We start from the raw sequence: 23,726 nt of genomic DNA, 5'->3' as shown, positions 1-23,726 counted from the left end.
GAAAAGAAAAAAGAGGCGGTGACTATTTTGACGTCCGTCGTCAAAATAACTCCAAAACTTATTCGACGTCTGTAACATCACTTCCGTAAAACACGAAAATGGTTTTTAAATTATTTTGACGTCCCCCTTCAAAGTAACGGCTTTGTGGACGTTGTGTCTTTCTCAAAATAGTAGCTTTTTCATTTTGACGTCCCCCATCAATGTAGCCGTCACAGTGGTAAGTGTGGTAGCCATTTCATTCTGTTTGGTTTCTGCTGGTGTTGTCGGTGTTGCGTTGACGGAGTAAGGTATCGCTCTGTCGCCTGTCTAAGCAACTTCGCTTCTGCTTGGCACTAGAAATGACCTATTCAGCGTGTGTGTGTGCTTGACATTTGAAAAATTTCTTTCGGACAATATCACTGCCACTCAAGATTTTGAATTTGCAAGAAAGGCGAGCTGGCTATTTCTTTATCTTGCCTGCATGTAACAAATGTATTTAAGTGCACGCACTACGTAGCACTGAGAGTTTGAAATGATTTTTGTGCCTCCATGCCTCCTCTACCACGCAAGTGTGTCTTCAAACAATTGCAAAATCTTGTTTTGAATATGGCCTCTACCTAGGTTTCGTAGGTTCATTGCTTAATTTATATATATATATATATGACGACGAGTGTAGGGTAACTACTAAATGATTGGGACATTAGGTAAATTGTTTCAAATGCAAAAATTGCCTCCTTTATGTTTTTTGATTGGTGCAGACGAACAACAAAACTTTTGACGCACCATGCAAACGATTATCCTATTACAGTCTGTGTTGCAGTTGTACGAGATACAACATTTTGTGACAGCAAATTGTTGAGTAGTCAAACTTCAATTTTGGTGACCGGACTTTCTTAAAAGGTTCAGTTAACTCCTTTTGTCTGTGTTATTAATGTGAAATTTATTGTGAGAAGTAACTTTGCCTTGTTCTCAGGCATATAACACAACCAAGCAAACATTACGAATGACCCAATAGTTGAGTTGCACTTTGAGAAGTTTCCTTGCATTTCCCATGATTTAAAAGCTCTGGTCATAAAATCTACAGTCAATTGTTTTTACATTTTGCGTGATACGTTTTACGTCGTACGTCTTACGTCGTAATGGTTTTAAAAATATTTTCAGTTTTTTCTGGAAGTGGCGTCACAGACATTAAAATAAAGCTTCTAGTTAATTTTTGCCAATGAATGTCAAAATAATCACTGCCAAAAATATATCTACGTCGGATCATCATTGGTCACTTAAAGGAGGTCTGAGATATATAATTATTTTACACTTGAAAAAGTAAGAACTCTCTAAAAGATGTATGTTGATCTGGTGCCATGAAGAAGTTGAGCGTCTTGGCAAAAATGTTGGCTGGCACTTCGAGGCTTCCAGGAAGCTTCCCGAATTGAAATTTGGAAGACTTCCTGCAATAGTCGAGTAAACCTTGGTATAGACCATTCCAATAATTGTCCTCTGCGAGCTACCATCTTTCTCTACTGGGCTATGGGGTGCATTCTCACCATGCGCAATACCTCGCTTATATGAAATATCAGCCATCATGCATACATCCCACAGCTCAATGACTCAGCAGTCAACCGGTAAAAATCTGCATATCATACGAAGCCACATATAATACAGTAGGCTCGCAATAATTGAAACTCTTATATTTCATACTTCTGGTTGATTAAAACAAATTTAAAAATGTTTAATTGCCCCGCTACGTTTTTAATGTATTTAAAAGCCACATAATTTGAACGTTTTTTTTTGTGTAATTCATACTTTTTTCTTCTTGCAGCCTCATTCAGTGCACTTCTTAACGAGCACCAATGCACTGCAGAGAAGCAACATTCGTGGAGTTCGCTTCCATGGGTGTGACTTCTTCACAGTGCACCAATGCTCGTTAAAGAAACACTGACAGGGTATTTGTGCTCGCCAAGGTTTTTATTTGAACATGACCAGTAAGAGCCCAACTACCAGAACGCAAAGAAAACAGTCGGCAGGGAATTGGCCAGTTTGAGAATTGGTCAGTTAGAGAATTGACCTCCAAGAAGCTGCAAGTACTTTGATAGATGTTCCGCAGATCCCAGAAAGTTTTGCATGTACACGTCATTCTCAATATGGCGATGTACCGCCGGCTGGACGATGCGATGGTGGTGCACGACGGACCAACGTTGCGACAGACGTGAGGCCGCTGCTTCAGAACTGTCATTCGTGGTACCGGGCAATCGATCTACGAGTGCAGAATATTGAGCAGAAGCAATATAAGTGCGAAACAATCGCACGGCAAACAGTACACAGAACATTGTCGTTGTCGTCTGCTTCAATGCCAAAGAAGCAGGGGAAAGCGAGTGTGTGTGGCCACGTGATTTCCGGCCATAAACTTTCGTGCTCATGTCCCATATATAAAAATATATGGGACTGTAGAAAAATACTTATTGGGTAGTCTCCTGGCATCATATTAGGTTCCCTGGCAAAATATTTAAAAAAAATGTGTTTGCGGGTTGTTAGTGTCTTTTTAATTAGCGTGCCCAACGGGGCTAATAGACAACTTTTTTGCTGGATAAACAAACTTAATTTTGTTTTGAGGTGTCATGTGCTGTCTGGACAGTTCACGACAGACAACTTTTTTTGAGGGATGAATAAACTTAACTCATACATTTGACCAATGTTTGATGTGTGGGGTTTGATCAGTAGGCACGTGTGGAGGAAATCATCAAGTATCTGCTTTTTTATGTGTAGCCATCCGCATAACAGATCATAGATTTATTTTACATCATATTTAGATGAATTTTTCATAATTTCAACAGAATTTGTGCTTCCTGAAGCTTGAATTAGTGAAAGAACTAGAGACTTTGCCGACGACGGGGAAAAAAGGGGGCAAAAACTTTTTGGTGATCGCTTAACCGCGCAACTTGTTGATGATGATGATGGCTGGGAACCAAAACTGCACGTACCCTCAATCGCATATACCCCGCAAAAGCTTAAAATTGGTTGGATCAGCATATAATTCGAGCGCAAATTTTACAGACCAAAACCGTGGAAACAAATAAAAAAAACTGCATTATATGCTGGTCATTACAGTAATCGCCGCAAAAGTGGTTAGTATTCAGAAAGACGCCTCTGGGTACCATTTGCGCATCTCCACTTTGCAGGTATCGGCACGAGCTAGCCACCCACGGAGAATACATCATTGTCCTTGGCGGTGGCACCGCCCACAGCAGTCTGTCGCTTCGCAAGCTGCCAGCCTTTCACACAGAACGACACACCTGGGAGACGCTCAACAGCATCGCAGATCCCCACCACGGTGAGGAGAAGGTGGCCGCGGTCTTGCGGCCAGCCGTCCCCGGACAGTTCTCTAGATCGTGGGCTCTCAACCCGAGTTCCTAAGGAACGTGGGGTTCTCCAAGTACAGTCAAACCCGGATATACCTAATTCAAAAGGGCTTGCATGATGGTTCAACATATTGATAATTCGATTTACAAAAATATGCTCTTTAAGCTTCAATTGAAGCTTTCGCGTGTTTCCGCTAATATCGAAGACCTTGACAAATGGGAGCATACCAAATGGCAAATCCAAGAAACATTAAATATGCTAAAACCTTGTTAAAGCATAGATAGCGATAACCGCGAGCACCACCGCTTGCGTGCGCACCTCGCATTTGCGTTTGACACGACCTCAACAGCACTGACCATGGAACCCGAAAATAAAAAAATAAGAATCTGAAATTTAAAAAGAAAGAGCGGGATATGTAAAAAAAAAATTCATTGTATCTTAAATATGCCAGATCTCATCCTCCAGGAGCATACTACGATTTGGACTGATATGTCGGCCACTAGATGGCACCGAATTTGTGAAAGGGTCTATTGAACAGATATTTTTGCACCTACTAGTACCACCTAAAGTCACTGTATCCTGGGAAAGTAGCACCAAGCCCACCATATGGTCGTCATTTTGGTCCGTGAAATGAGCAATTTCTCCTTGACCCCTTCGATCTGGGTGAGCCGATCTAAATTCGCTGGTGACGGGTAGTTTTGTGGAGAGGTTTCTTATATACCATGATTTTACTATCCGCACGCCAAAACAAGCGTACACCTCCGTGCCGCACGCAGCGTTGATGCTTGGCGGCATTGAAAAATAATTTTCCTTTCTTGAAACATCCAAGAAGAGCCATATCATTGTAAGAGATCTGCGGAGATAAGCACTGTTGATAAGTTGATTGCATGCAGAGTGCCAAGGACGCCTACAGTGGTGAGGAACGCTTCCGGTACGACGGTGCTCCGTAGCGATTTTGGCGCCAAAGGTTTAGAACCATCCTTCGAAAGACTCGGATGGACCGAAATGGCGATTGCCATGGCAACCGATACACCAGTCACTTTGCGAGGAATGGTAGTCTGTATGTTGATATTTGTTTGTGTCTGGCTAGCAGGCAGGGTACACAATGGTGCTACTTTCCCAGGATCCAGCGAGTTCAGTGCTCAACACTTCAACACTGCTTTAATGCATCAATGGCGTGATCGGATGGGGTTCCTTGAATGTCAGACGAGAGATAGGCATTCCTCAAGATAAGAAAGAACCCCTGCTGTAAGCGTCCACAACGTTATTCTTGCGGGCACTTGGATGGGGATGTTCATTATCAATTAATTATTCCCTTGATTAGAAAGCTTTAGTAAGCTTTTTCTTTACTTTAATACTGACACTCAAAAACTGTCAGATACTTGTGAGCAAGAGCCACATTATTGGGTGTTTTTCTTGAAACTGAGACTATAGAGAATATCGGGTGGCTCTGGACTGTTTGGGTTTTCTGACTACAGGTTGTATAAGACTAGTAGCTTGCATTTGTACAATTCATTGTCTAGAAAGACTGCTCTGATACAAAATGTTTGTTTTTCCGCTAGCATTGTTATTTACATCATGTACTGGAACATTGTTTTAGGCTTCTCTTATGGTATTATTCTTGAAAGTCTGTGATGTGGCAAAAGTGGCCCTTCTATAATTTACTAAATGTGCATTCTGAATCATTCCCCTCATTTGATCATATTACTGTGTATTGTTAATGCTGTACAAACTAATACATTGAAAAGTTTGTTGAGTGAAAAAGTGAATGTTGGTGTGGTCAAATTCAGCCCCATTCTACCATCATAAAAGACATGTAGTTACTTTGCCCAACAAAATCGAGTATTGGGACAGTAGGCATACATTAAACATGGTAGAAATTCAACAGTGCTCGAGAAGAAAAAGACTAAGAAAAGGAACACACACACTTGTCACGTCTTACATGCAGTTGTGTCGTTTGTTTATTACCATTGCTGCTGTCATGGAGGCGACATCATCGCTGGGTTATTACACTCACCCTTTGTATTAATCTGATCAGCTGGATGAGTAATCACTAAAATGAAGCGTAATGAAGTAAATTTGATTGGTCTCGGGGCTAGCGCCTGTCAGGTTCACGGCAAGACTACAAATTGAGAAAAACTGTTGCAGCACAGTGTAAGTGCAGTCCTGCTCTTGGTACAACTAAAAATTAAATTAATAAGACTGGTACAGCTGACCATGAAAGGAATAGAGGAACCACCAAGGAAAGAGTGATCAAAAGAAATTAAGAAATAATGTATGTTTGGTAGGCACTCAAATATTTTAACAATTTTATTACAGGTTTCCCTTCAAAACGGAGGTGTCACAGCTGCGTTCAGTACAAAGACCGTAAGTAACTCATTTTTATAAAATCGATCGTTCAAGCTCTGTTTTCTATTGAAGGGACCATGAGATGATCTTGGGTTTGATTATATTGACTGTATGTCATGTAGTGGGGCAGAAGAGAGCTAGAATGTGAGGAGAATGAGCCAGAAATGGGATTTCTGCTATGAAATTTAAGATTTAAGAGTGAATTCTTTTTCTTTCTTTTATTTCGATAAGCATTTTTTAATTGGTTGCGATCTGGGCGAGTCCAAATAATTCCGGGCATGTCACGGCCGGAACCACGGTAACAATCAACCATTACTAAATAATCTTTAGGCTCACATTCATGCCTAATTAGCACAGTGGCCGAAATCGCCAAGCTGTAATAATATCTGGGGCAAAGCATTTTCTCCGAGCATTGCTAATCCAGGCATATGGTTGTGATGAACATTCATTTATTTATCCAAATTGTTGGTATGAGCTGGCAAAAGAACACTTACAACTTATTCTAGCCAGGTTAACGCTGCTAGGTTTTTGGCAGTGCTACCTTTTAATGTGGAGAACTAAAAAAAAATGGGAGATTAGGTACCTTTAGACCATGATCGGTTAAATCGAGATAAAACATCTCATGGTATCTTTAATGGCAATGATTTCCATTCATAGGCAGTGCTAGCTGCATTATAAAATGCCTCATAGGCCCCTTTATTGTAGGTAAAGTCACAATACAGTTACAGGGCCTGGAGCAGCAGTGCAAAAGCTAATCATTGGCATTTCTGGCATCTTTTATTTCTTGAGTAACCGCGTGTCGTAGCAGCAAGAGGCAGCGAAGCAATGTGTAATTTCTTGTCTCAGCCGTCGAGCAAATATTTTTTTAGTGCTCATTTCCTCTAGCTTGTGTTAGGCGAAAACATCACAATAAAATCTGGCAAGCTCTTGTTCTGCTTAACAAAGCTTACGTGGCAGCATCTTTATGACTTATAGAATGGTACTGCCTAAGGACATGAAAGGGGAGAAAAAAATCACAGTGTCAAGCATCAATACTCTCACCTTTGCTGGAAAAGACTAAAACAATAATTGCGAGTACTCGGACCTTGTTTTTCTTTTTTCTTAAACTCTGTCCCGCCTGTAATCGAGCCACATTACGACTCGTCAAGGTACAAGCCAAACGAAGACAGGCCAAGTTCGAGGCCTAAAAAAGAGGTCACTCCGGCAAACCGACTAAGACCTTGCCTCGCCTTTTCTTAAGCTCCGTCCCACGATCACACACCGACCCACACGCAGGTGCCTTCGTTTGCGGTGGCCACAGCGGCACCCAAGTCCTCGATGACCTGTGGCAGCTGGACTTGCGGAAACTTCAGTGGACCAAGTTGCCTATGTCCCTCCCGAGTCCAGTCTACTTCCACTCCGCAGCAGTGTCCGAGAGCGGACAGATGTTCGTCTTCGGCGGCGTGACGGCCGTCGACGGCAGTTCCCGGTGCAACAGCCTCTGGTCCGTCTGGGTGGCGGTCCCCAGTCTCCTGGAGATGGCGTGGCTCGCCCTCTTGCACTCATGTCCGTGGCTTGTCACAATGCCGGCCGAGCCTCTCGTGCAGGCCGGCGTGCCAAGGTCTCTCCTTGCCAAACTCGCGCCATGAACGACGGCTTGCCACGGAAGATGACATTTCAAAACGGTGTGGACGTACGGCTCGGCTGGTCTGGGCAACGGTGCTATCTTGTTGGCCGCACGTCGAGACAAAAAGAAAATGGCGTTCCGCTCGACAAGTTGTCGAACGTTGTCTCGGCGTTGGAGGCGCGGACCGATAAATAGTACGTCACTGACTGAACTTGCTCAGGGTATTCTGGATTTTTCACTGACCCAGCGTGGAGTGCTGTTGAGAAAAAAAAAAAACGAGAGGTTGGACGTGAGAGTGGGGCTACGTTCCTTTGCCTTCCGTTTTTCCGGGGAGCTTTTGTTACACAAAAAATGTGGGAGCATTGAGACCTGCATGGTTTGTATGCTCCAGCATTGACTTGAGAATGAAATTCATAACTGTTGAGAACAGTGACTGGGTTTCTACATTTTCTCTGCGTGCAAATAAACTGTTTTAAAAGAGTGTCATACCGACCTCTCACTGCTGCAACTCCCCTATACATTTTTTCTCTTGGGGTTTATGATTATTGTAGTCAAATTTTTCAAATTTCAAATTTTGGTGGGCTCTCCTCCTCTCCCCGGAAATGGGGGAGGAGGAGAGCCTGCGTACACTCAAAATGGGAGAGGGGACGCGGGCCTCTACCTTCCACTGCATTGCCAAGAAAAGTTGTCGCGGAGTATAATCAGCTTTGGTGGATCAAGCTGCACGCAATGACATGTTACACATATGGCCCCCTGTGATTTTACTGTTTGCTTGTTTTATTGTTAATCATGTATGAAGCATGATATATGGGGTGTTTCAGCGGAGACTTTAAAAAATTCCTACCGTTAGAGTGGTGGAGAAAAAAAAAGGTTTCAAGAACTTTCAGTCATGGTGGATGTCAGGGTTTACAATAAACATACTGAGTGAAATGTTTAGTTAATATTTACTAATTCACTTTTTAATTTGAGAAAACAAAAATGGTTCTAATTAGAAACTTGCTGAGCGTCATTGAAAATGCATAAACCACTCAATTTCAGGGAAACAAGGTTTGTGAATATTCTTATATTCGCATTGCCAATATTTGCAATGCGGATATTCTTATTTGCATGTTTGCATCACCAGCTTTATGCCTGCTGCACAGGTGGCAACTTGAGAGCACTACCACTCTTGAAACATGCTTTACTTTTCCTAAAATTGACTAATCTAGGCGTTCTTGATGACTCAGCAAGTTTGTTTTTGGAATTATAGGTTTGTTTCTACTAATTAAAAACTTGATTATTTGACTAATTCGTCGGTTTTCACAATCCTTGACGTCCGCCGTAGCTAAACATCTGTTCCCGGAAAGTGTTTTTTTTAACAATGCTTTAATAGGAATTTTTGAAAGTCTGCTAAAACACCCGGTATAGACCCTTTTCACACAAGAGCGTCACCATCTTGAACTGTTGTCACTTCCAGTATGGGCGAAACGAGAGTACACGATAAAGGTCTATAGTTGTATATGCTTACTCTGGCCCACTGAATGCAGACACAAAAATGTTGATGACTGTGATGAGGAAGACGCCGATAATGACGAGGTTGTTGAGGGTTTCGGCACGACGCTGCTGGTGGGTCTTGTTGATGTTGTAACGGCCATTGAAGATGAGTAGTACGCCGACGAGTACCTGCGCAGGAATGCAGTCTCTACTATTGGAAAATTAAAAAATGAAATGTGGGAAATCTTTCAAATTTCGCAGTGATATATAGCAGATAAAACTCTAGAAGAATATTCTAATTATTTAAATAAATGAATGTTCTTGAACCAAAATTCCCGACTAATGCCCACCCATGGTGAAGAGATTAATGATAACAAAATAGGGTGGGCGATCTTTCGAGACATGACGGCAATACTTGATCAAACATTGGCGATAAGCACAAGGGCCCCCCTACTAGGGAGTTCTAGTATTAAAGGCAAGCACTGCATTTTCGTTAGCATTGCGTGCTCCACGCTTCGCATGCGCGTTGTTGCCAAGCGCCAATTTAAGGTGGCAGTTACGGCTCCGTACACGCGCGGTGTGGAACACGCAATGCTAACGCAAACGCACAGTGCCTGCGTCTGATCCCACACACAACACTAAAACTCGCTACTGTCTCGCATGACACAGTAACTGATACCGCTGGTTGCGGTCACGGCAAATCCGCTTTCCACGGTACTGTTTTATTATTATTATTTTTTTTACTTATTCAGGGTGAGATTTTATCCAAATTATGAATCCATATTATTTTAGGCTTCTTAGATGCAATGTTTTTATGGGCGGCCTCTGAGGCAGTTCTCTTCCAGTGCACTTGAGTGAGCTGCTCGTATGCCGAGTGAGACCATATGGCGAGGCACACGCGAGTAAGCACCACTCTATCGGACGGACGGCACATCAACTATATTTTGTTTCCCCGTAACTTGGCAAAGAACGAACACTACGGACTCCTCGAGGTGTCTCCCTACGACCCACTGAATGGCTAAATAATACCGAAACCTTCGCCACACCAAGTCAACTGTGTGACATCACACCGCTGCAGTGGCGCTGCTATCAATACTGCACATGCGCAGACGTGCTTGCCCACACTAGGTGTGTGCAAACGTGTCTGCGCGTGCACCGCTGTCTTTATAGGGGCCTTATACCCCGCTTCTATGGCAAAAGGTTTCACGGAATTCGGGGAATGAACGTGCTTTGAATTTGGAGTTGTACTTGGAAAGCACCAGTACAAGTACACATTAAGAAAGTGTACTTGAGTACAAGTTTTATAAACCTAATGAAGGTAGTACTTTAAGTACAGTGTACACAAAGTACATGGGAGTTCCCGAGAAAAGAGAATCGTGTTTTTCGGCCCATCTAAGCAAACTATGCATGTTAGAAAGTTAAAACTGCGAGAATGTGATGCTAGCGGTTGGGATTGAACGCGAAAGTTTGAGAACATGACGTTACCTGGATCGAAAGATAATGAGAAAGATGAAATTTATCCATTAGCCAACGTCCACCTAAGCCTAATATTGTCAAAACAAGAAATGGCATTCTGGACGCTTGTGGAATTTATATTAGTGAAAAGGACTTATCAGCAAGATAGATAAAATTGTTTCCTTTCTTGCTGACAAGATTTTTTCACAGATATAGATGCTACCGGCGCCCACAATGGCAATTCTTGTTTTAACGATATTAGGCTTATGTGGATGCCGGCTCGTAGAAAATTTTAGTTTTTCTCACCGTCATGTTCTTAAAATTAGTGCTTTATCTCAACCGCTAGTGTCACATTCTCACGGAGTTTGAGCTTTCTGAGATACATAGCGTAAACGACTTAATTTTTCGCGAGGACCTAATCTTCGCGAATCGCCTACAATTCGCGAAAAATAGGTTTCGCGCGAACAATTCCAGTAATATGTGAACATATTGGAATCTATATTGAGATCCCACCGGGTCGCGAAAATTCGAACCCGCGAATTATTCCAAAACTTCAACTTTGACCTAAATCGCGAAATATTGTGCCCGCGAAAAAAATAAGTCGTTTACAGTAGTTTCTTCACCCCGGCCGAAAAACACGGTTCTCATTTCTCGGGAACTCCCTGTACTTCCCAACACTGCGCCGGATCAATCAGCTGCCTCACATTCATCACCTGAAAGCTCTCTGCGCGGGTATGGGCAAGAGCCTGATCACGTGGCGAAAGAGTCCAACAAGGACCGCGTCCAACGAGGACCTGGCTTCCACCGCAGTCTCAGCGTAGGGGTGAACCGTGCATAGGTAGCTTCAAGTTTGAAGATAAGTTGCCCTTGTGCTGCGATGATGGAGGTATTCACGGTCGACACGCTACACTTCATCTCAACAAGATTCGAAATTGCCACATGTCAGCTAGAGAAACGCATCAATGTTGTGTTTGCATATGTTCCGCAGGATTTTACTGGCAGGACGCGCGATGGCACGACGTGCGATGCTTTCAGCAGATCAGTGCTTGCCACGCAACAATGCGGGTGCGCACGTGGTGCACCACAAATATCTCCATGAGCTTGACAGAAAAGCTCATCGTACTTTGTTTAGATCTATGTATTGAAAACCAGATAGTGACCTCTCGCCCTCCCTGTAGTTTCGCTTATATATGTTTTTTGGTACAGGAGTACGAGAAGTTCGAGGCTGCGTCCTTCCAATAATGAGATCATGGAGAAGTACTCGTAGACTCGTAGATGAATAATGAGATCATGGAGAAGTACTCACGAAATACTCGTAGGGAATAATGTCCCCACCTGTAACTTTACTCAGAGATCACAAGTATGATTATAACTGAACGATATCCTTGTTTAGTGTACACAGTATTTACTAAATGAGATTTAATTATTCTTATCTTGGGAATTTTCTCTTGTTTCTTGGTGAATTATCTTTTCGCTTTTCGGAGTTCCTACAATAAGAGGGGCCTCATGCTGAAAGAAACTCGTACAGGTTAACAAATGTTTTGCAGGCCCCTTGAGACATGCATATAAACTTCCCAAAATGTTTATTATATCTAGCTATGTAACTTCGATATTAAAAGGGAATATAGTATTTCCCTCCAAGACTCGTGGTTTCTTTTTTAAGAAGGTGGGAAATATATTCTCTTTAGGCACTTAAGGATTAAGAAATTAACTGTTGATGAATGCCAATAAATTGATAGGTTAATAAAATAACACTTTAAAAACCGTACTAAAAGTAGTCCGGCTCCTCGCGGAGCTTTACAAATATCCCCCTTTATGTTGACAATTAAGATATATATATATATAGGTCAATTTGAGATTAGATATGTGTTACCTTATCAAGACGTACACGTTCTAAACGCCAAAAGCATTCCTTTTTCTTCCGACAACGAAATCTCCTAAGCACTACTTCGCGCCGCGTATGAACAACGCGCAAAACTTGCTTTTTTCTTGAGGTGAAAACAGGTCGTGATGCAGCGGGGAAAACAGCTGCTTGACCACGATGATGAGATGGTGTCGGAATATCTTTGAAAATTAGTAGCACGTATTTCCTAAGTTTACTATTTTCTAATTTATGCACAATTCGGACTGACCCATAAAACAGTAAATAAGGAATCGCAAGAACTCGCCTCCCAGTTTTTATAATCGCGTGGTGAAATAAAGTGCGGAGGCCTTGCCCAGCGTTTCCCTTTCAATTTACCCGCTTAGTAACCTTATAGGTTACAGAAAGTTAAGGAAAACAAGCCCCTGTTCGCCACAAGTGCTAATTTCCTCCTCTCCACCGTTTTTCGGCATTTAGCCAGAGAAACGACGCGATCGATCTACTGAGGAAGGGCGTTTGCTGGGAACTTTACTATAAAGCGCCGTTCACACACTTGCAACCGTGAATGCGGTACTGTGAATAGTAATTAAAACAAATTATTTTTCACGCGTGACATATGAACATGGCACAAGCCGGCCGTCGCGATAGACAAGAGTGCAGAACACCCTTCTCCAAACATTTTTAAACTCCTCTTTCAGTGGAAGTCACTTCTCCCCTTCTCTTTCTGACCCGCCTGTTCCGACCTGACCTGCTCCTTCTCTCGCCTCCTCTTCTCGACGATGTACAACGTCTCCCACGATTTTTGCGTGCGTTTCGCTGCACGCCTTGCAGTTGCCAAAGCACGCCAGCTGACCTCGCATTGTTGCGGGCGTGAGCGAGTCGTGTTTTGAGAAACGAAGCGGTCAACTGGGGCGTGATTTAGAAACGCAATATGAAGCTCACTGGTTTCATTACTTACTTTGGGCAAACGAAAAAGCGACGAGAAAACGAAAAGCGACTAAAAAAATAGTGCTTTTGTTTTCCTGCAACTGGCAGGCGCGCATATGACTTCACGCGTATCGTGCGTGCGGAACGTTTTGTTTTTGTTTTTGCGTTTTTTTTTATTACGTTCGCCCCCTTTTTTGCGTTTCAGCGTCAGATTTCTGTAGTCAGAATCTGAGCCGTGATACAAAAGATGAATAAAAAAACTGACAACTCGACATATTATATTTTGTATCGTGTTGTTATAGTTATTTGTATAATGATGTTTCCTAAAGCCGTTGTCGCACTGTTTATACGTTATACAAAAGACAGTCAGCGTACAGATTCGAACGCGAATCACAGCGAGATCCCAGCTTAGAATGCCTCATGGCAATGAGTGGCAAGGAGAAACGTGGCACGCGGCATTCAAACCTCGGATATTGCGGTGACTTGTGTTTGCTGACTATCTTTTGTATAATGTATGACCATGCAGTATGACCCCGGCTTAACCTGACCGCCTCCGTATTTCCGATTCTTGTAAGATTACTATTGTAGACTTTTTTTGTTAATGATACCCCAGTAATCAACTCGTTTTTTTTTTTTTTTTTTTTTTTTTTGTACGAACCTTTTTCTTATGTTGGTATGTTATAACAGTCCGAGTTCGGCTCAAGAATGTTGGAGTGCTTTGGCAGGAACGGGAGTTTGGGATTAGTTTTAGAATGCACTTTTCTTTTGCGATTTCCTGTACGAACATCCCGCAGTGCTAAGCTCGCACGTCTGCGCCTTTGACGATAGCATTGCACACAACTTATAAAAAAAAAAAAAAATGGCAGCCATTTTTAAGCGCAGTATTTAAGAAGCGGTCGCTTAGCTTTGTTTAAAAGGGAAAGGGAAATTGTAATGCGACATGAAGTCACGTGGCCTGACCTCAGTTTCCCCGCTAAATTGAGGAAGGAAACTTAATTGGTTTACAGGTCAGGTGACTTCAATTACCCCGTTTAATTGAGGGGAAAACTAAATTAATGTACATGTCCCATGACACCAATCTATTCACTAAATTTAGCGAGGAAACTGAATCGGTGTATAGGTCGCTTGACGTCGATTTCCCCGCTAAATCTAGCGGAAAATTCCCGGAAGGACGGACAGCTTTACGATATTATATAGGGAGATTCATTAAAAAAGCGTGCTGTACTTTAAAAAGAGGTGGCTGTGTCTGCTAGCACAACTTAGCTCGGAGTACTCATAGCGAAAGCTCCCGCAGGAAAACACGGGGGTTCTGGGCTCAGTCTCCACTCCTGTTCGTTCTGATATAGATCAGACGTGCGCTCGTGTAAGCGCTACAGTGTGATGCACGTCGAAAGCCCAAGGTTAGGAGTCGTTCTCCAAGGGTTGTAATATTCCTCCGGAGCGTTCGAGTATCGCCATCGTCAAGGGCAGATCGACCACTTACTGTATAAAAAAGATAGGCTCAAGCAGGTATGCACTTATAGCGATTAACACATCGTGCTTTTTATGTTGTCATTTTTGTATTGATTGTACGCAAACACAGCTGCGAGGCAAACGAAAAAAAAAAAAAAGCAACTATAAGCGAGTTGTATAAAAATAAACCTCCGGCGAAAAAAAAAAAAAACTATTTCGATTTTGCATCGAGTCTTAAGAGATTATTCCCGATTCAGACGCGACATTAGAAATAAACCTTGGTACGAAATTAGGGGATAGAATAAATGAGTTCGCTCGAGGTCGCGTGCCGTCCAATGGCTGTGTTCTGCGCTCCGCTTTGCAGTTTACACGTCTTCAGCTGCAGGTTGGTGCAACCTGCGGCTGAGCAAGTTACATGTATCGCACCGATGCATGTAACTTCCTCAAAATAAAGGCTGCTTCGGACGCGCCCAGCTGCGCATACAATGAAATTGCGTCACACGGGTATACAGGACGTTTATCAGACGTATGACGGCAATTCACCGTAGGTGTTTGTGCGGCACCGTGCTTCGAGTGTTTTTGAATCCATGTCTGCTTCCAAAGGCCTCAGAAATTTCGCCCGGAACTTCACGCACGGCCTCCGAGCAGTTCGCAGGCGATCTTGGAGACCATGGTTTAGGGGCGGATTTAAGGGGACGCTGAACCAAAATTTGGATTTCGTAAGAAAATCCCACAGAAGCGTTGAGCGGGACGAGCTTCAAAACATCACTCATACATCGATATCTTAAATGGCCGTATTTATTGAAAAGAAGGGCGCGATCGAGCGAAGACTGTGACGTCATGATTCCCCTGGAACAGTTGAGAATGAGGGGAAGCGTCTTTGCTTTTCTCCTTCTCGCCTCAAGGGGTCGAAGCGAAGAGGAAAGGGAATGAGTGAGACGGGTCTCGTCGGCTTCGTCGGCCATGTTCAATCGCGGACTTCTTTTCCGAAAATACGGCCAACCGAGAGGTAACGCTGTATGTTTTGTTTTTTTAATTTTTGTTTTGCAGCGTCCCGTTTATCGCTCCAGCCTTATTTTGTGAGCTCCAAATTTCGGTTCAGCATCAGGGAGGGGGGGGGGGGGGGGGGGAAGGGCGGCATTTAGATTGATGCATTAGCAGATACGAACGATGGGGGACGACTCACGAGGCCGGAAACGCGAGCATAATACGCACTGCTTTTCTTTAGATATATGTGTGACTCTTAGCGGCGTGCACGAACAACAGCGTCGCTGCGGTCGCAATTCAGGATTGGCCAAACGCTCACTGTGACGTCGTTATCTGGATTATTTTTGCTTAATCGACGGAAATCAACGCAATGTCAGAGTGTCAACAGTGATGATGCATGGTTTAAGAATACGATGACTAGCTAGAAGCTTCTCTATTGTTATCTTTACACACACCGCCGAAGTTGTAGTTCGCGACTGATGTTACGTGGTCGAAGATTACACCGCATGACGTGCGGCGAGAAAAATTATGGTCGTGACGTCACGAACGGAAACCACAACATTTTGGCGCTAATAGGGTGCAAAATTCGCAAAAATTAAATCGGCAAAAAATGTAGATGTTCCAAATGTGTAATTTCGCGCTCCACGGTATATCACCGTGTAGCGGAAAAAGCGTCCAAGGCTGGTTCTTGCGGCGGTTTCAGCCTTGTTTGCGATACATACGGCATTTTCCCTACTCCAGTGGAGGTATAGCTGATTCTGGAAACCTCTGTGGCATAACTCCTTTGGGAAAACGCGAAATAATAGATACCCAGCCGGACGAAGACAGAGAACACAGTGTCTGCCTCTGTCGCTGTATGTTTCTATTTTTTTTAAACGAGGAATATTTACATTTATAATGAAATTAAATGCAAAGGTGCAAGCGAGCTGGGCAAGAATGACGAAAATAATCCCTGGAGAAGGGGAACAAGAGGGACAAAGGACAAACACAAATCTCCAAACACAGCTAGGTGACTGGTGCGCGACCGAAAGAATCCGCCTGGTCCGAGTATTGAACCCGGGACCTTTGGTAACCCCTGGTTAGCTCAGTTGGTAGAGCGCTCCACCTGTAATGGAGAGGTCCCGGGTTCGATACCCGTACCAGGCGGATTTTTTCAGTCGCGCGCACCACTCACCTAGCTGTGTTTGGAAATTTGTGTTTGTCCTTTGTCCCTCTTGTTTCCCTTCTCCAGGGATTATTTTCGTCATTCGTCGTCGAATATTCATATATGGCTGCTACCTAACCGTTTCCGGTTCGCATTCCTAAAACGGAGAACAAGACACCGACTGCCAGCCGAAAGCTCACACAACGCTAGTCTCCTCACTGATTGGATGTCGCAGGTGAAGGTCCTGTTCGACTACCGTATTTTACGGATTCTAGTCCGCACTGTATACGAAAGTTTAAATTTTACGTGGTCCGGAGTATTTACATAGGTGCGAACTTACAGGAATTTTGTTTTTCAAGATCGTTCGTCATGACCAGACGTGACGAATTTCGCGAGTGAAAGGGTACGTTGGGGATGATTTCGGTATGACATCAGCTTCTCTGTGAGCTAAGAAAGCAGGCATTTGTCAAAGTGTGCAGCGTATAATACGGTTTTCGTGTCGGCTAAGCACCAGATGCGAACTACCCTAACACTTTTTTTTTTTTTTTACTCCACATTTGCCCCTGGATGCCGAGTATAGTACAGACAATGCTGCATATCCAACACTTAAAAAAAAAAAGGAGTAGAACTTACACCCCTTGTCACATATACGACACCGCAAAACTTTAGTTCTCCGTACAGCGCACTGAAATCAAGCTGACGGCCCCAACTTTTACGAGAGGCTTGATGACGGTGAGATGTAAGATATTAAACACCTAGAGTACGCACCAAAGAGTACAGAAAGAAAACACCGATGTTTTGAAGTAGGACCAAGAAAACCCCGATAACTTATTTTACAGTCAGTTACTCTTACGTAGGCTATTTTAATACGTAGTACAACTCGGCTATGAAGCCGCTCGTGAAAGTTGATAGCGTCGGTTGAACGTCAATGCGCTGTACGTCAAACTAAAGTTTAGGGGTGTCGTATACTGTAAATGACTTAATTTTCGCGGGCTCAAATTTCCGCGAATCGGGCCAAAGCTGAAAATTTGAAATTATTCGCGGGTTCTAATTTTCGCGAATCGAGTGTAGCTTCCGTAGCGTTCACAGATTGCCCGAATTGTTCGTGGGACGCATTTTTCGCGAATTGTAGGCGATTCGTGAAATTCGCGAAAATTAGGTTTTTGCGAAAATTAAGTCGTTTAATGATAAGGGGTGAAAAGGCTACGCCCCTTTTTTTGAGTGCGAAGTTCCTCCCTCCCCGCGTGTCACATCACGTGGTCAAACATAGATCGACGTTAGCAGGGGCTAAAAGAGCGAGCTTCGGGCTTTCCTTGAGAGAGACAGAACGCAAAAGAGGGCGACATACATACAAACAGTGTTGTACACTCTCGAAAAAAAGGGTGTAAAGGGTGTATCGTTATGTCCTTTGTCCCATATTATACACCCCAAAACTTCATTCCCACGTACAGCGCACAATAGTCGAACTAATTTTACGAGGGGCTTGATAACGGTGCGATATAACTTTTTGAATAGCTAAAGTATACGTATCAAAGACCACATAAAGGAAACACCGAGTTTTTACAGTAGGGCCAAGAAAACCCCGATTATTATTTTTTTTTTGTAGTCAGTAACACGTGCATTAGCTATTTTAATAAGTTGTACCACACGACTATCAAGCCCCTCGCAAAATTTCGGGCCGTCTGTTCGACTGTAGGGCGCTCTACGTCGAATTGAAGTTTTGGGGTGTATTATATGGGACAAAGGGTGTAACTATACACCCTTTTACACCCTTTTTTCTTGAGAGTGTAGGCGTTACTGAAACAAAGTAACGAAATACGTTACTCGTTCTTTGCAATTAAAAGGAAAGCGTTACTCACCTACGCTACCTCAAAATAAGAGGAACACGTTACCGTTACCGATAAAAAGTAACTCACGTTACTCTTGCTTTACTTCGTTATGAATACTGTTTTGACGGTGCAAATATGCTTCCGCGCCACATTTCAAGAAACATAATGCCCATCCAGACACTGAACATAATTACCGTATCTTTTTTACGGTTTCAAGTAAGAAAAAAAGCAAAATAACGCAAAAAATAAAAAAAATCACTTGCATACGGCTCCTAAAAAAATAAAAAATAAATTAAAGTCTATTTTTTTAAGTTTTGGAAAGAAGTTTTTGAAAAAGTAATGAGTAGGTTACTACGTTACCGAAAAAAAAGTAACGCGTTACCAACAACACTGCATAAAAAAAAAAAAAAAAAAAAAAAAAAAAAACAGACGATGCGCCTGGTGTTTTTACTCTACCGCGACGAGTTGTGATGGGTCGAGTAGTTAACTTTATTTATTCATTTTTTTCACAACGCGCGGCGTCGGTGTTTTTGTGCAAAATAAACCTGAAAACAACTAGGCCGAAACAACCTTGCAAATGATGTTTGGTGGCTTTGTTGCGTATACAAACGAGTCCAAGAGTGGGACGCAGCGCTGAGCATCTCTACTTAGCCGACGCTGAGCTGATTGGACCAATCTTGTCGTCAAAAGCACGCCAACATGGTGTTCGTCCCGTTTCTGTACCTGTTAAATCATCGCTGAACCAATCATCATGTACAGGGAAGGCCCAGTGATTTGCGCTTGGGACACTGTTTGATTTGTCCGACCAGCTCGTCGTCGGCTGCGTCCGGTGAAACGAAATATGAGTCGTCGCTGCATCACATTTATACCACTGCCTTGTCACGACAGAGGGAGAAAGGTGATTTTTTTTTTCTCTTTAGCAACACGCTCCTTGTTTATTGTAAACCTCTTCGTTATTTTTTTAATAAAGTTTTTTTCTATGCAAAAACAAATTACAGAAAGTAGTGAAAAAAAAATACGGACGTTTCCGCGCCAATAACTTCAGCTCTTGAGGCCAATTACGAGGCTTTTCCTTGAGCCCGATGGTAACCGTTCTGTCTCGCGACCTCGCTCCATAACCGTTTCTTCTCGTGACTTGCTTTACGGAGCTCTAAATGGTGGGGAAACTGGCATGGCGTGCGTTAGAATGACGCCTAGCTGGTATTGTAGAGAGCGACCCGAGTACGTTGGATATGGTAAGATGCAGACCATTCCAATAATCGTCTCTTGCGAGCTGCCATCTTTGTTTACCGCGCTGGGGCGCAGGTTCTGAGCACGCGCAGTGACTCTCCTGAGCTAATTCAGACATTGCTCCTGCGTCCACATCCCAATGTCTGAACAATTTGTATCCGGAAAGCGGTAGAGGCCATTCCAATAGTCAGTTTCTACGGGCTGCCATTTTTGCCTATATTGGGCTGCGCGTTCTGAGCACGCGTATAGTTGCTCTCTTCTGTCGATTGTCAGGCGCAACGCAAGCCTTCCTATCCCAGTGACGGCATTTTGTTTTGCAAAGGTCAATAGACATTTCAGCTAACCGCCATCTTGGCGGTTACATCTTTGCCTACCGGGCTATGGAACGGGTTTTGATCACGTGCAGTGGCTCTCTTCTACGGAACCTCAGGCTCCGCGCATACGTCCACATCCCACCGACCCGGCAATCTTGTCGCCTGGAAAGCTATGAACATACTTGAAGTGCGATAGAGAGCGCCACGCAGGCGACGGTGAGCCCGAAGAAGCGGTTGACCTCCGGCCCCTCGTGCAGGAGGTGCTTGAGCTGGGACGCGTTGGCAGTGAGCAGGGCGATGTCCATCATGCCCTGGGCGATGCTCTTCTTGGTCGCGTACAGGTTCACGTCCATGCAGCGAACACGGGGCTTGACCGGTCCGTCCGAGTTACCGGGATTCATCGGGGGAAACCGGGGCTCAGAGAATCCCCGGCCGTTGTCCGGACTGCCCTGCAAGGTGGGTTCGCGAGGGAGGTTTAGGCCGCGGATCTTGGTTTACGTGTTCGTGGAATTTGATGTAAATGCATTCAGTATGGGCGCTATCGAAAACGCTATTCTACTGTTCACAACAACAGCTGTGGGGTGTTGCCTTGGTATGTCTTCTGTTGCATTAGTAGAAGAGAAAAAGTCTGATGTCATCGAACTCGTCGCTCAAAGTTTCTACCTACGCGTATAGACGTCTGGCACGTGAATACGCTTTCAAAGTTTTGTGCATGGCTACACGAGGCAGGGGCAGAGCCGGGCAGGGGTAGGAGCAAGTAATTTTAGAACGTGCTTTCGTTACGTGAGGGCTCGTGCATTTCAAGCTTTTTGTGTACAGCCGTTGCTGGACTATAGCGCGCTGGACGGGATTTCTACGGCAAACCGGACGGCCGTGGAGCCACACAGCTACACTCCGGAGTTCGTGTCTTCATCACCGGGCTTTTGAAGACCTCAGATAGCGCGTGTTTGTGCCGGTTGTCGAAGTCACAAGCCGCTTAAAAAGACGAACAAAGGGAATTGTGACCTGCATAATTACCCATGGAGGGTATCGCTTCGGATCATACACCTAGTGATATGCAATGCTCGTCAAGATCACGCCCGCTTAGCGCATATCGAAACACGTACAAGGTAGAAGTCGTAAGATTCGCAGCGCAATATACAGCAGCCATTGCACCTATAAGCTGAGACTGCAGAGGGAACTACATGCCCGCCGGACCAATCAACCGCCCTCCCTCTTATCACGTGACCCAGCTCCCTACGCGTGGGCACGGGCGGGAGCGGGACCACGTGGCGAAAGAGTGGCGTATGCCAGCGAGGACGTAGCTTCCACCGCAGTCTCAGCTTAGGGGTGAACGGACTACTGGAGCAGTTTGAACAGTTTGAACGCACAAAGAATTTCCCGCGGGGCGAACGAAACGACGGACACCAGGGGCGCCCTAATGAGCGTTTCGTTTGCCTAATTACGGGTCAGCCGCACGATTCGATCTCAACTGAAGGACGGACGCAAACATTAAGAAAAAGATTTGGAGTGAATACATCCCGCAAAACGAACCACCCCAAACGGAGGACACTTTGTCAACCGCACTTAACGTTTCGGTTTCGTTAGCCACGCAATGTTTGTCCTTTTCTCTTTCGGTTTCGGTATGAGAGCGCGTCCGAGCTGGCGGCGCGAAGTCTGCCGCAGACTCTCATCGACCTCTTTGGCGACCGCCCACGCAGACCGAGCGGCGCCCGCCGATGGCGATGAGTCACGCAGAGCGCCATGCATCTCTTCAGAAGGCTCTTCCTCTCGTGTCTTCTTTTTTTCTTTTATTTTTTATATAAACTACATTATGTTTTTATCCGTACAATGCATACGACGTCTTCGGTTCATTGCCATGGTGACGCTCTCTCATCGCGCAGTGACCCCTTAAATTGGATCTACTTCCGGAATTCTCTTATCGTACGGAGGCGGTGTCGTGAACTGTTGCGTTTGAACTGAACGTCCGGCCCCGCGCGAGAGTGCAGTCCCTTAGTTGATTTTATCTTACGTGAACCAACATTTTCTACAGAAAAAAAAGAAAATAATGTGTCCAATAAACGTATAAGTATATGTAAGATGGTATAACAACCTATACACGGCATAGAATTCGTGTAAGTGTTTGTATCAGGGGTTTCCCCAGGAATTGAAATTAGGGGGCGTGTCTAAATGTTTAAGGGGGGGGGGGGGGGGGGGGAGTTAGGCGGGGCATTGAGAATAGAGGAGTCCTTGCGAACTAAGAGGGTGCCTTCAGAAAGACAAGGGGGAGGGGGGGGGGGGGGGAGGGGGGGTTGTACACCCCCCTAGGAGTGTAGGGAGATCACTGGTTTGTATGTTTAGTGAGCACATCATAAAAAGTAAATATAAAAAGTCTGTCCAACGGAAAGTTAGTGTATTTATCTGTCATCACGGAGTACTGTTTCACTACCCTTTAGTGCGAATACCGCCAGTTCAGTGTAATCCCCAACCAGTTTTAAAAACAGAGTTTGCATAAAGCGAAGAAAAACAATGTTCTCTCAAAATTAAATCATGTTTAGTCATGATTGATCATGCTCACACCAGGACTCAAATGAGGCCTGGATGTGGGGTGCTTATTTAAGTAAATTAGAGTGATCCCTCTTTTCCGTTAGCACGTGGTGACATACAGCTTTGTGCGAGCACTGAACCAATACGCGGTATGCTTATATAAGTGAATCAACGTCTCCACTTAATACAAACAAAATACTTTTTCACGATCGTATCGCGAATGCTGTAACTCGCAGGTTCTGGTGATTTAAAATAGACTTTAATTCATTCCCGAGTCGCGACACGAATAAAGTACACTCGCTCCGTCCGCGCGCCTCGGGCTAATTAATTGTGGAAAGCAGCCAACGGGATCCGGCGAGGCAACATCCCGGAATAGAACAAAAAAGCGGCAGTGTGCCACATACAATCGGTCGCGTCGTGCATCGCAATTCCCGCACCCTTCCCGCGGAATCTGAGACCGCCAATTCCACCACCGCGGCGATGGATCACTTGGAACCAATTGCGTTTCGAATATCTACTACTATGCTCACTCACAGGATGAGATCGGCAGGGTGGTGCTTCAATTGTCCCGCTTACAGCGCGAGCTTCTCTCAGCTTCGGCAATGCTTCGGCGTCCCGTGAGCTTCAGGCGTGCACACACGCGTAGCAGAAGCACTACAGAAGGCAACGAGCCCGTGCCTGAGATGGGGCATTTGAAGGAGATGCCCTGCCGTTCTAATCCTGCCAGGAACTATACACGCGTCCATAGTTGGTGACAGGTTAAGACGCCTTCCGTCGTGCTTCGGCTGTGCGTGCTTTCGAGACGCCGAACGAAGCGTTATCGATGGTATATACACGAAGCTCCCGCTGCAGCCGGAGCGTCTGCTCCAGATCCTATATGCTTGTTGCAAGAGACTAAAGATAGCGTTCTCTCGTGGAGCGTTTGGCCCAAGCGTGTAAATCTGGCGGTGGTCCACTCTACCTCTCGTTCGAGAAGGCCCCGATCCGGAGGTTCGCGCAGTTCCTCGCTGAGCGTCGCCGTGCCGCTCGCCATGCCGCTGCCGTCCCGCACAACCTTGAAGCGTGCAATGGTGACGGTGTCCAGGAAACAGCCAGGTTCGCGAAACTACCTCCGGGTTGTGCAACGACGGACTCGAGTATCGGGCAAATTTGCGCCGGATATCCCACAACACGCCGTGTGCGCTGGGCAGCGTGCGCTAACAACGCGGTCGCTCCTCCACGGCAACGCCTAGGGAATATC

The 23,726-nt window shown here is 44.6% G+C and overlaps 2 protein-coding genes across 2 annotated transcripts in view; one reads left to right on the top strand and one right to left on the bottom strand.

The window, feature by feature from the left end:
* The window catches only part of LOC120837764 (kelch domain-containing protein 10), a 15,630-nt gene extending 7,856 nt beyond the window's left edge, over window positions 1-7,774 (top strand). The window contains exons 6-8 of the mRNA XM_040207335.3: window positions 3,153-3,304; window positions 5,653-5,700; window positions 6,958-7,774. Of these exons, the coding sequence (XP_040063269.2) occupies window positions 3,153-3,304; window positions 5,653-5,700; window positions 6,958-7,310 (553 nt within the window). The 3' untranslated portion in view covers window positions 7,311-7,774. The remainder of the gene's footprint in view (window positions 1-3,152; window positions 3,305-5,652; window positions 5,701-6,957) is intronic.
* LOC120837765 (ninjurin-2-like) lies at window positions 6,115-23,726 on the bottom strand. Its single transcript, XM_040207336.3, has 4 exons — window positions 23,448-23,726; window positions 20,143-20,409; window positions 8,796-8,950; window positions 6,115-7,544 (listed from the first exon to the last, which is right to left on the bottom strand). Exons 1-4 carry the CDS (start codon window positions 23,517-23,519, stop codon window positions 7,505-7,507), a joined length of 534 nt encoding a protein of 177 aa, XP_040063270.2. The 5' UTR covers window positions 23,520-23,726; the 3' UTR covers window positions 6,115-7,504.

The sequence above is a fragment of the Ixodes scapularis genome, unplaced genomic scaffold (assembly GCF_016920785.2).
Source record: "Ixodes scapularis isolate PalLabHiFi unplaced genomic scaffold, ASM1692078v2 PGA_scaffold8__174_contigs__length_109621045, whole genome shotgun sequence".
In the NCBI taxonomy this organism is placed as follows: domain Eukaryota; kingdom Metazoa; phylum Arthropoda; class Arachnida; order Ixodida; family Ixodidae; genus Ixodes; species Ixodes scapularis.
Note: the sequence above shows the minus strand (reverse complement) of the source record. Positions and strands in the feature narration are given on the sequence as shown.

Coding starts and splice junctions, on each gene's coding strand:
- LOC120837765 (XM_040207336.3), bottom strand. CDS start 23,519: ATGGCGAGCGGCACGGCGACGCTCAGCGAGGAACTGCGCGAACCTCCG. Junction 20,410..23,447: donor GGGGCCTTCTCGAACGAGAG/GTAGAGTGGACC, acceptor CCCACCTTGCAG/GGCAGTCCGGACAACGGCCG. Junction 8,951..20,142: donor CGCTCTCTATCGCACTTCAA/GTATGTTCATAG, acceptor ATTCCTGCGCAG/GTACTCGTCGGCGTACTACT.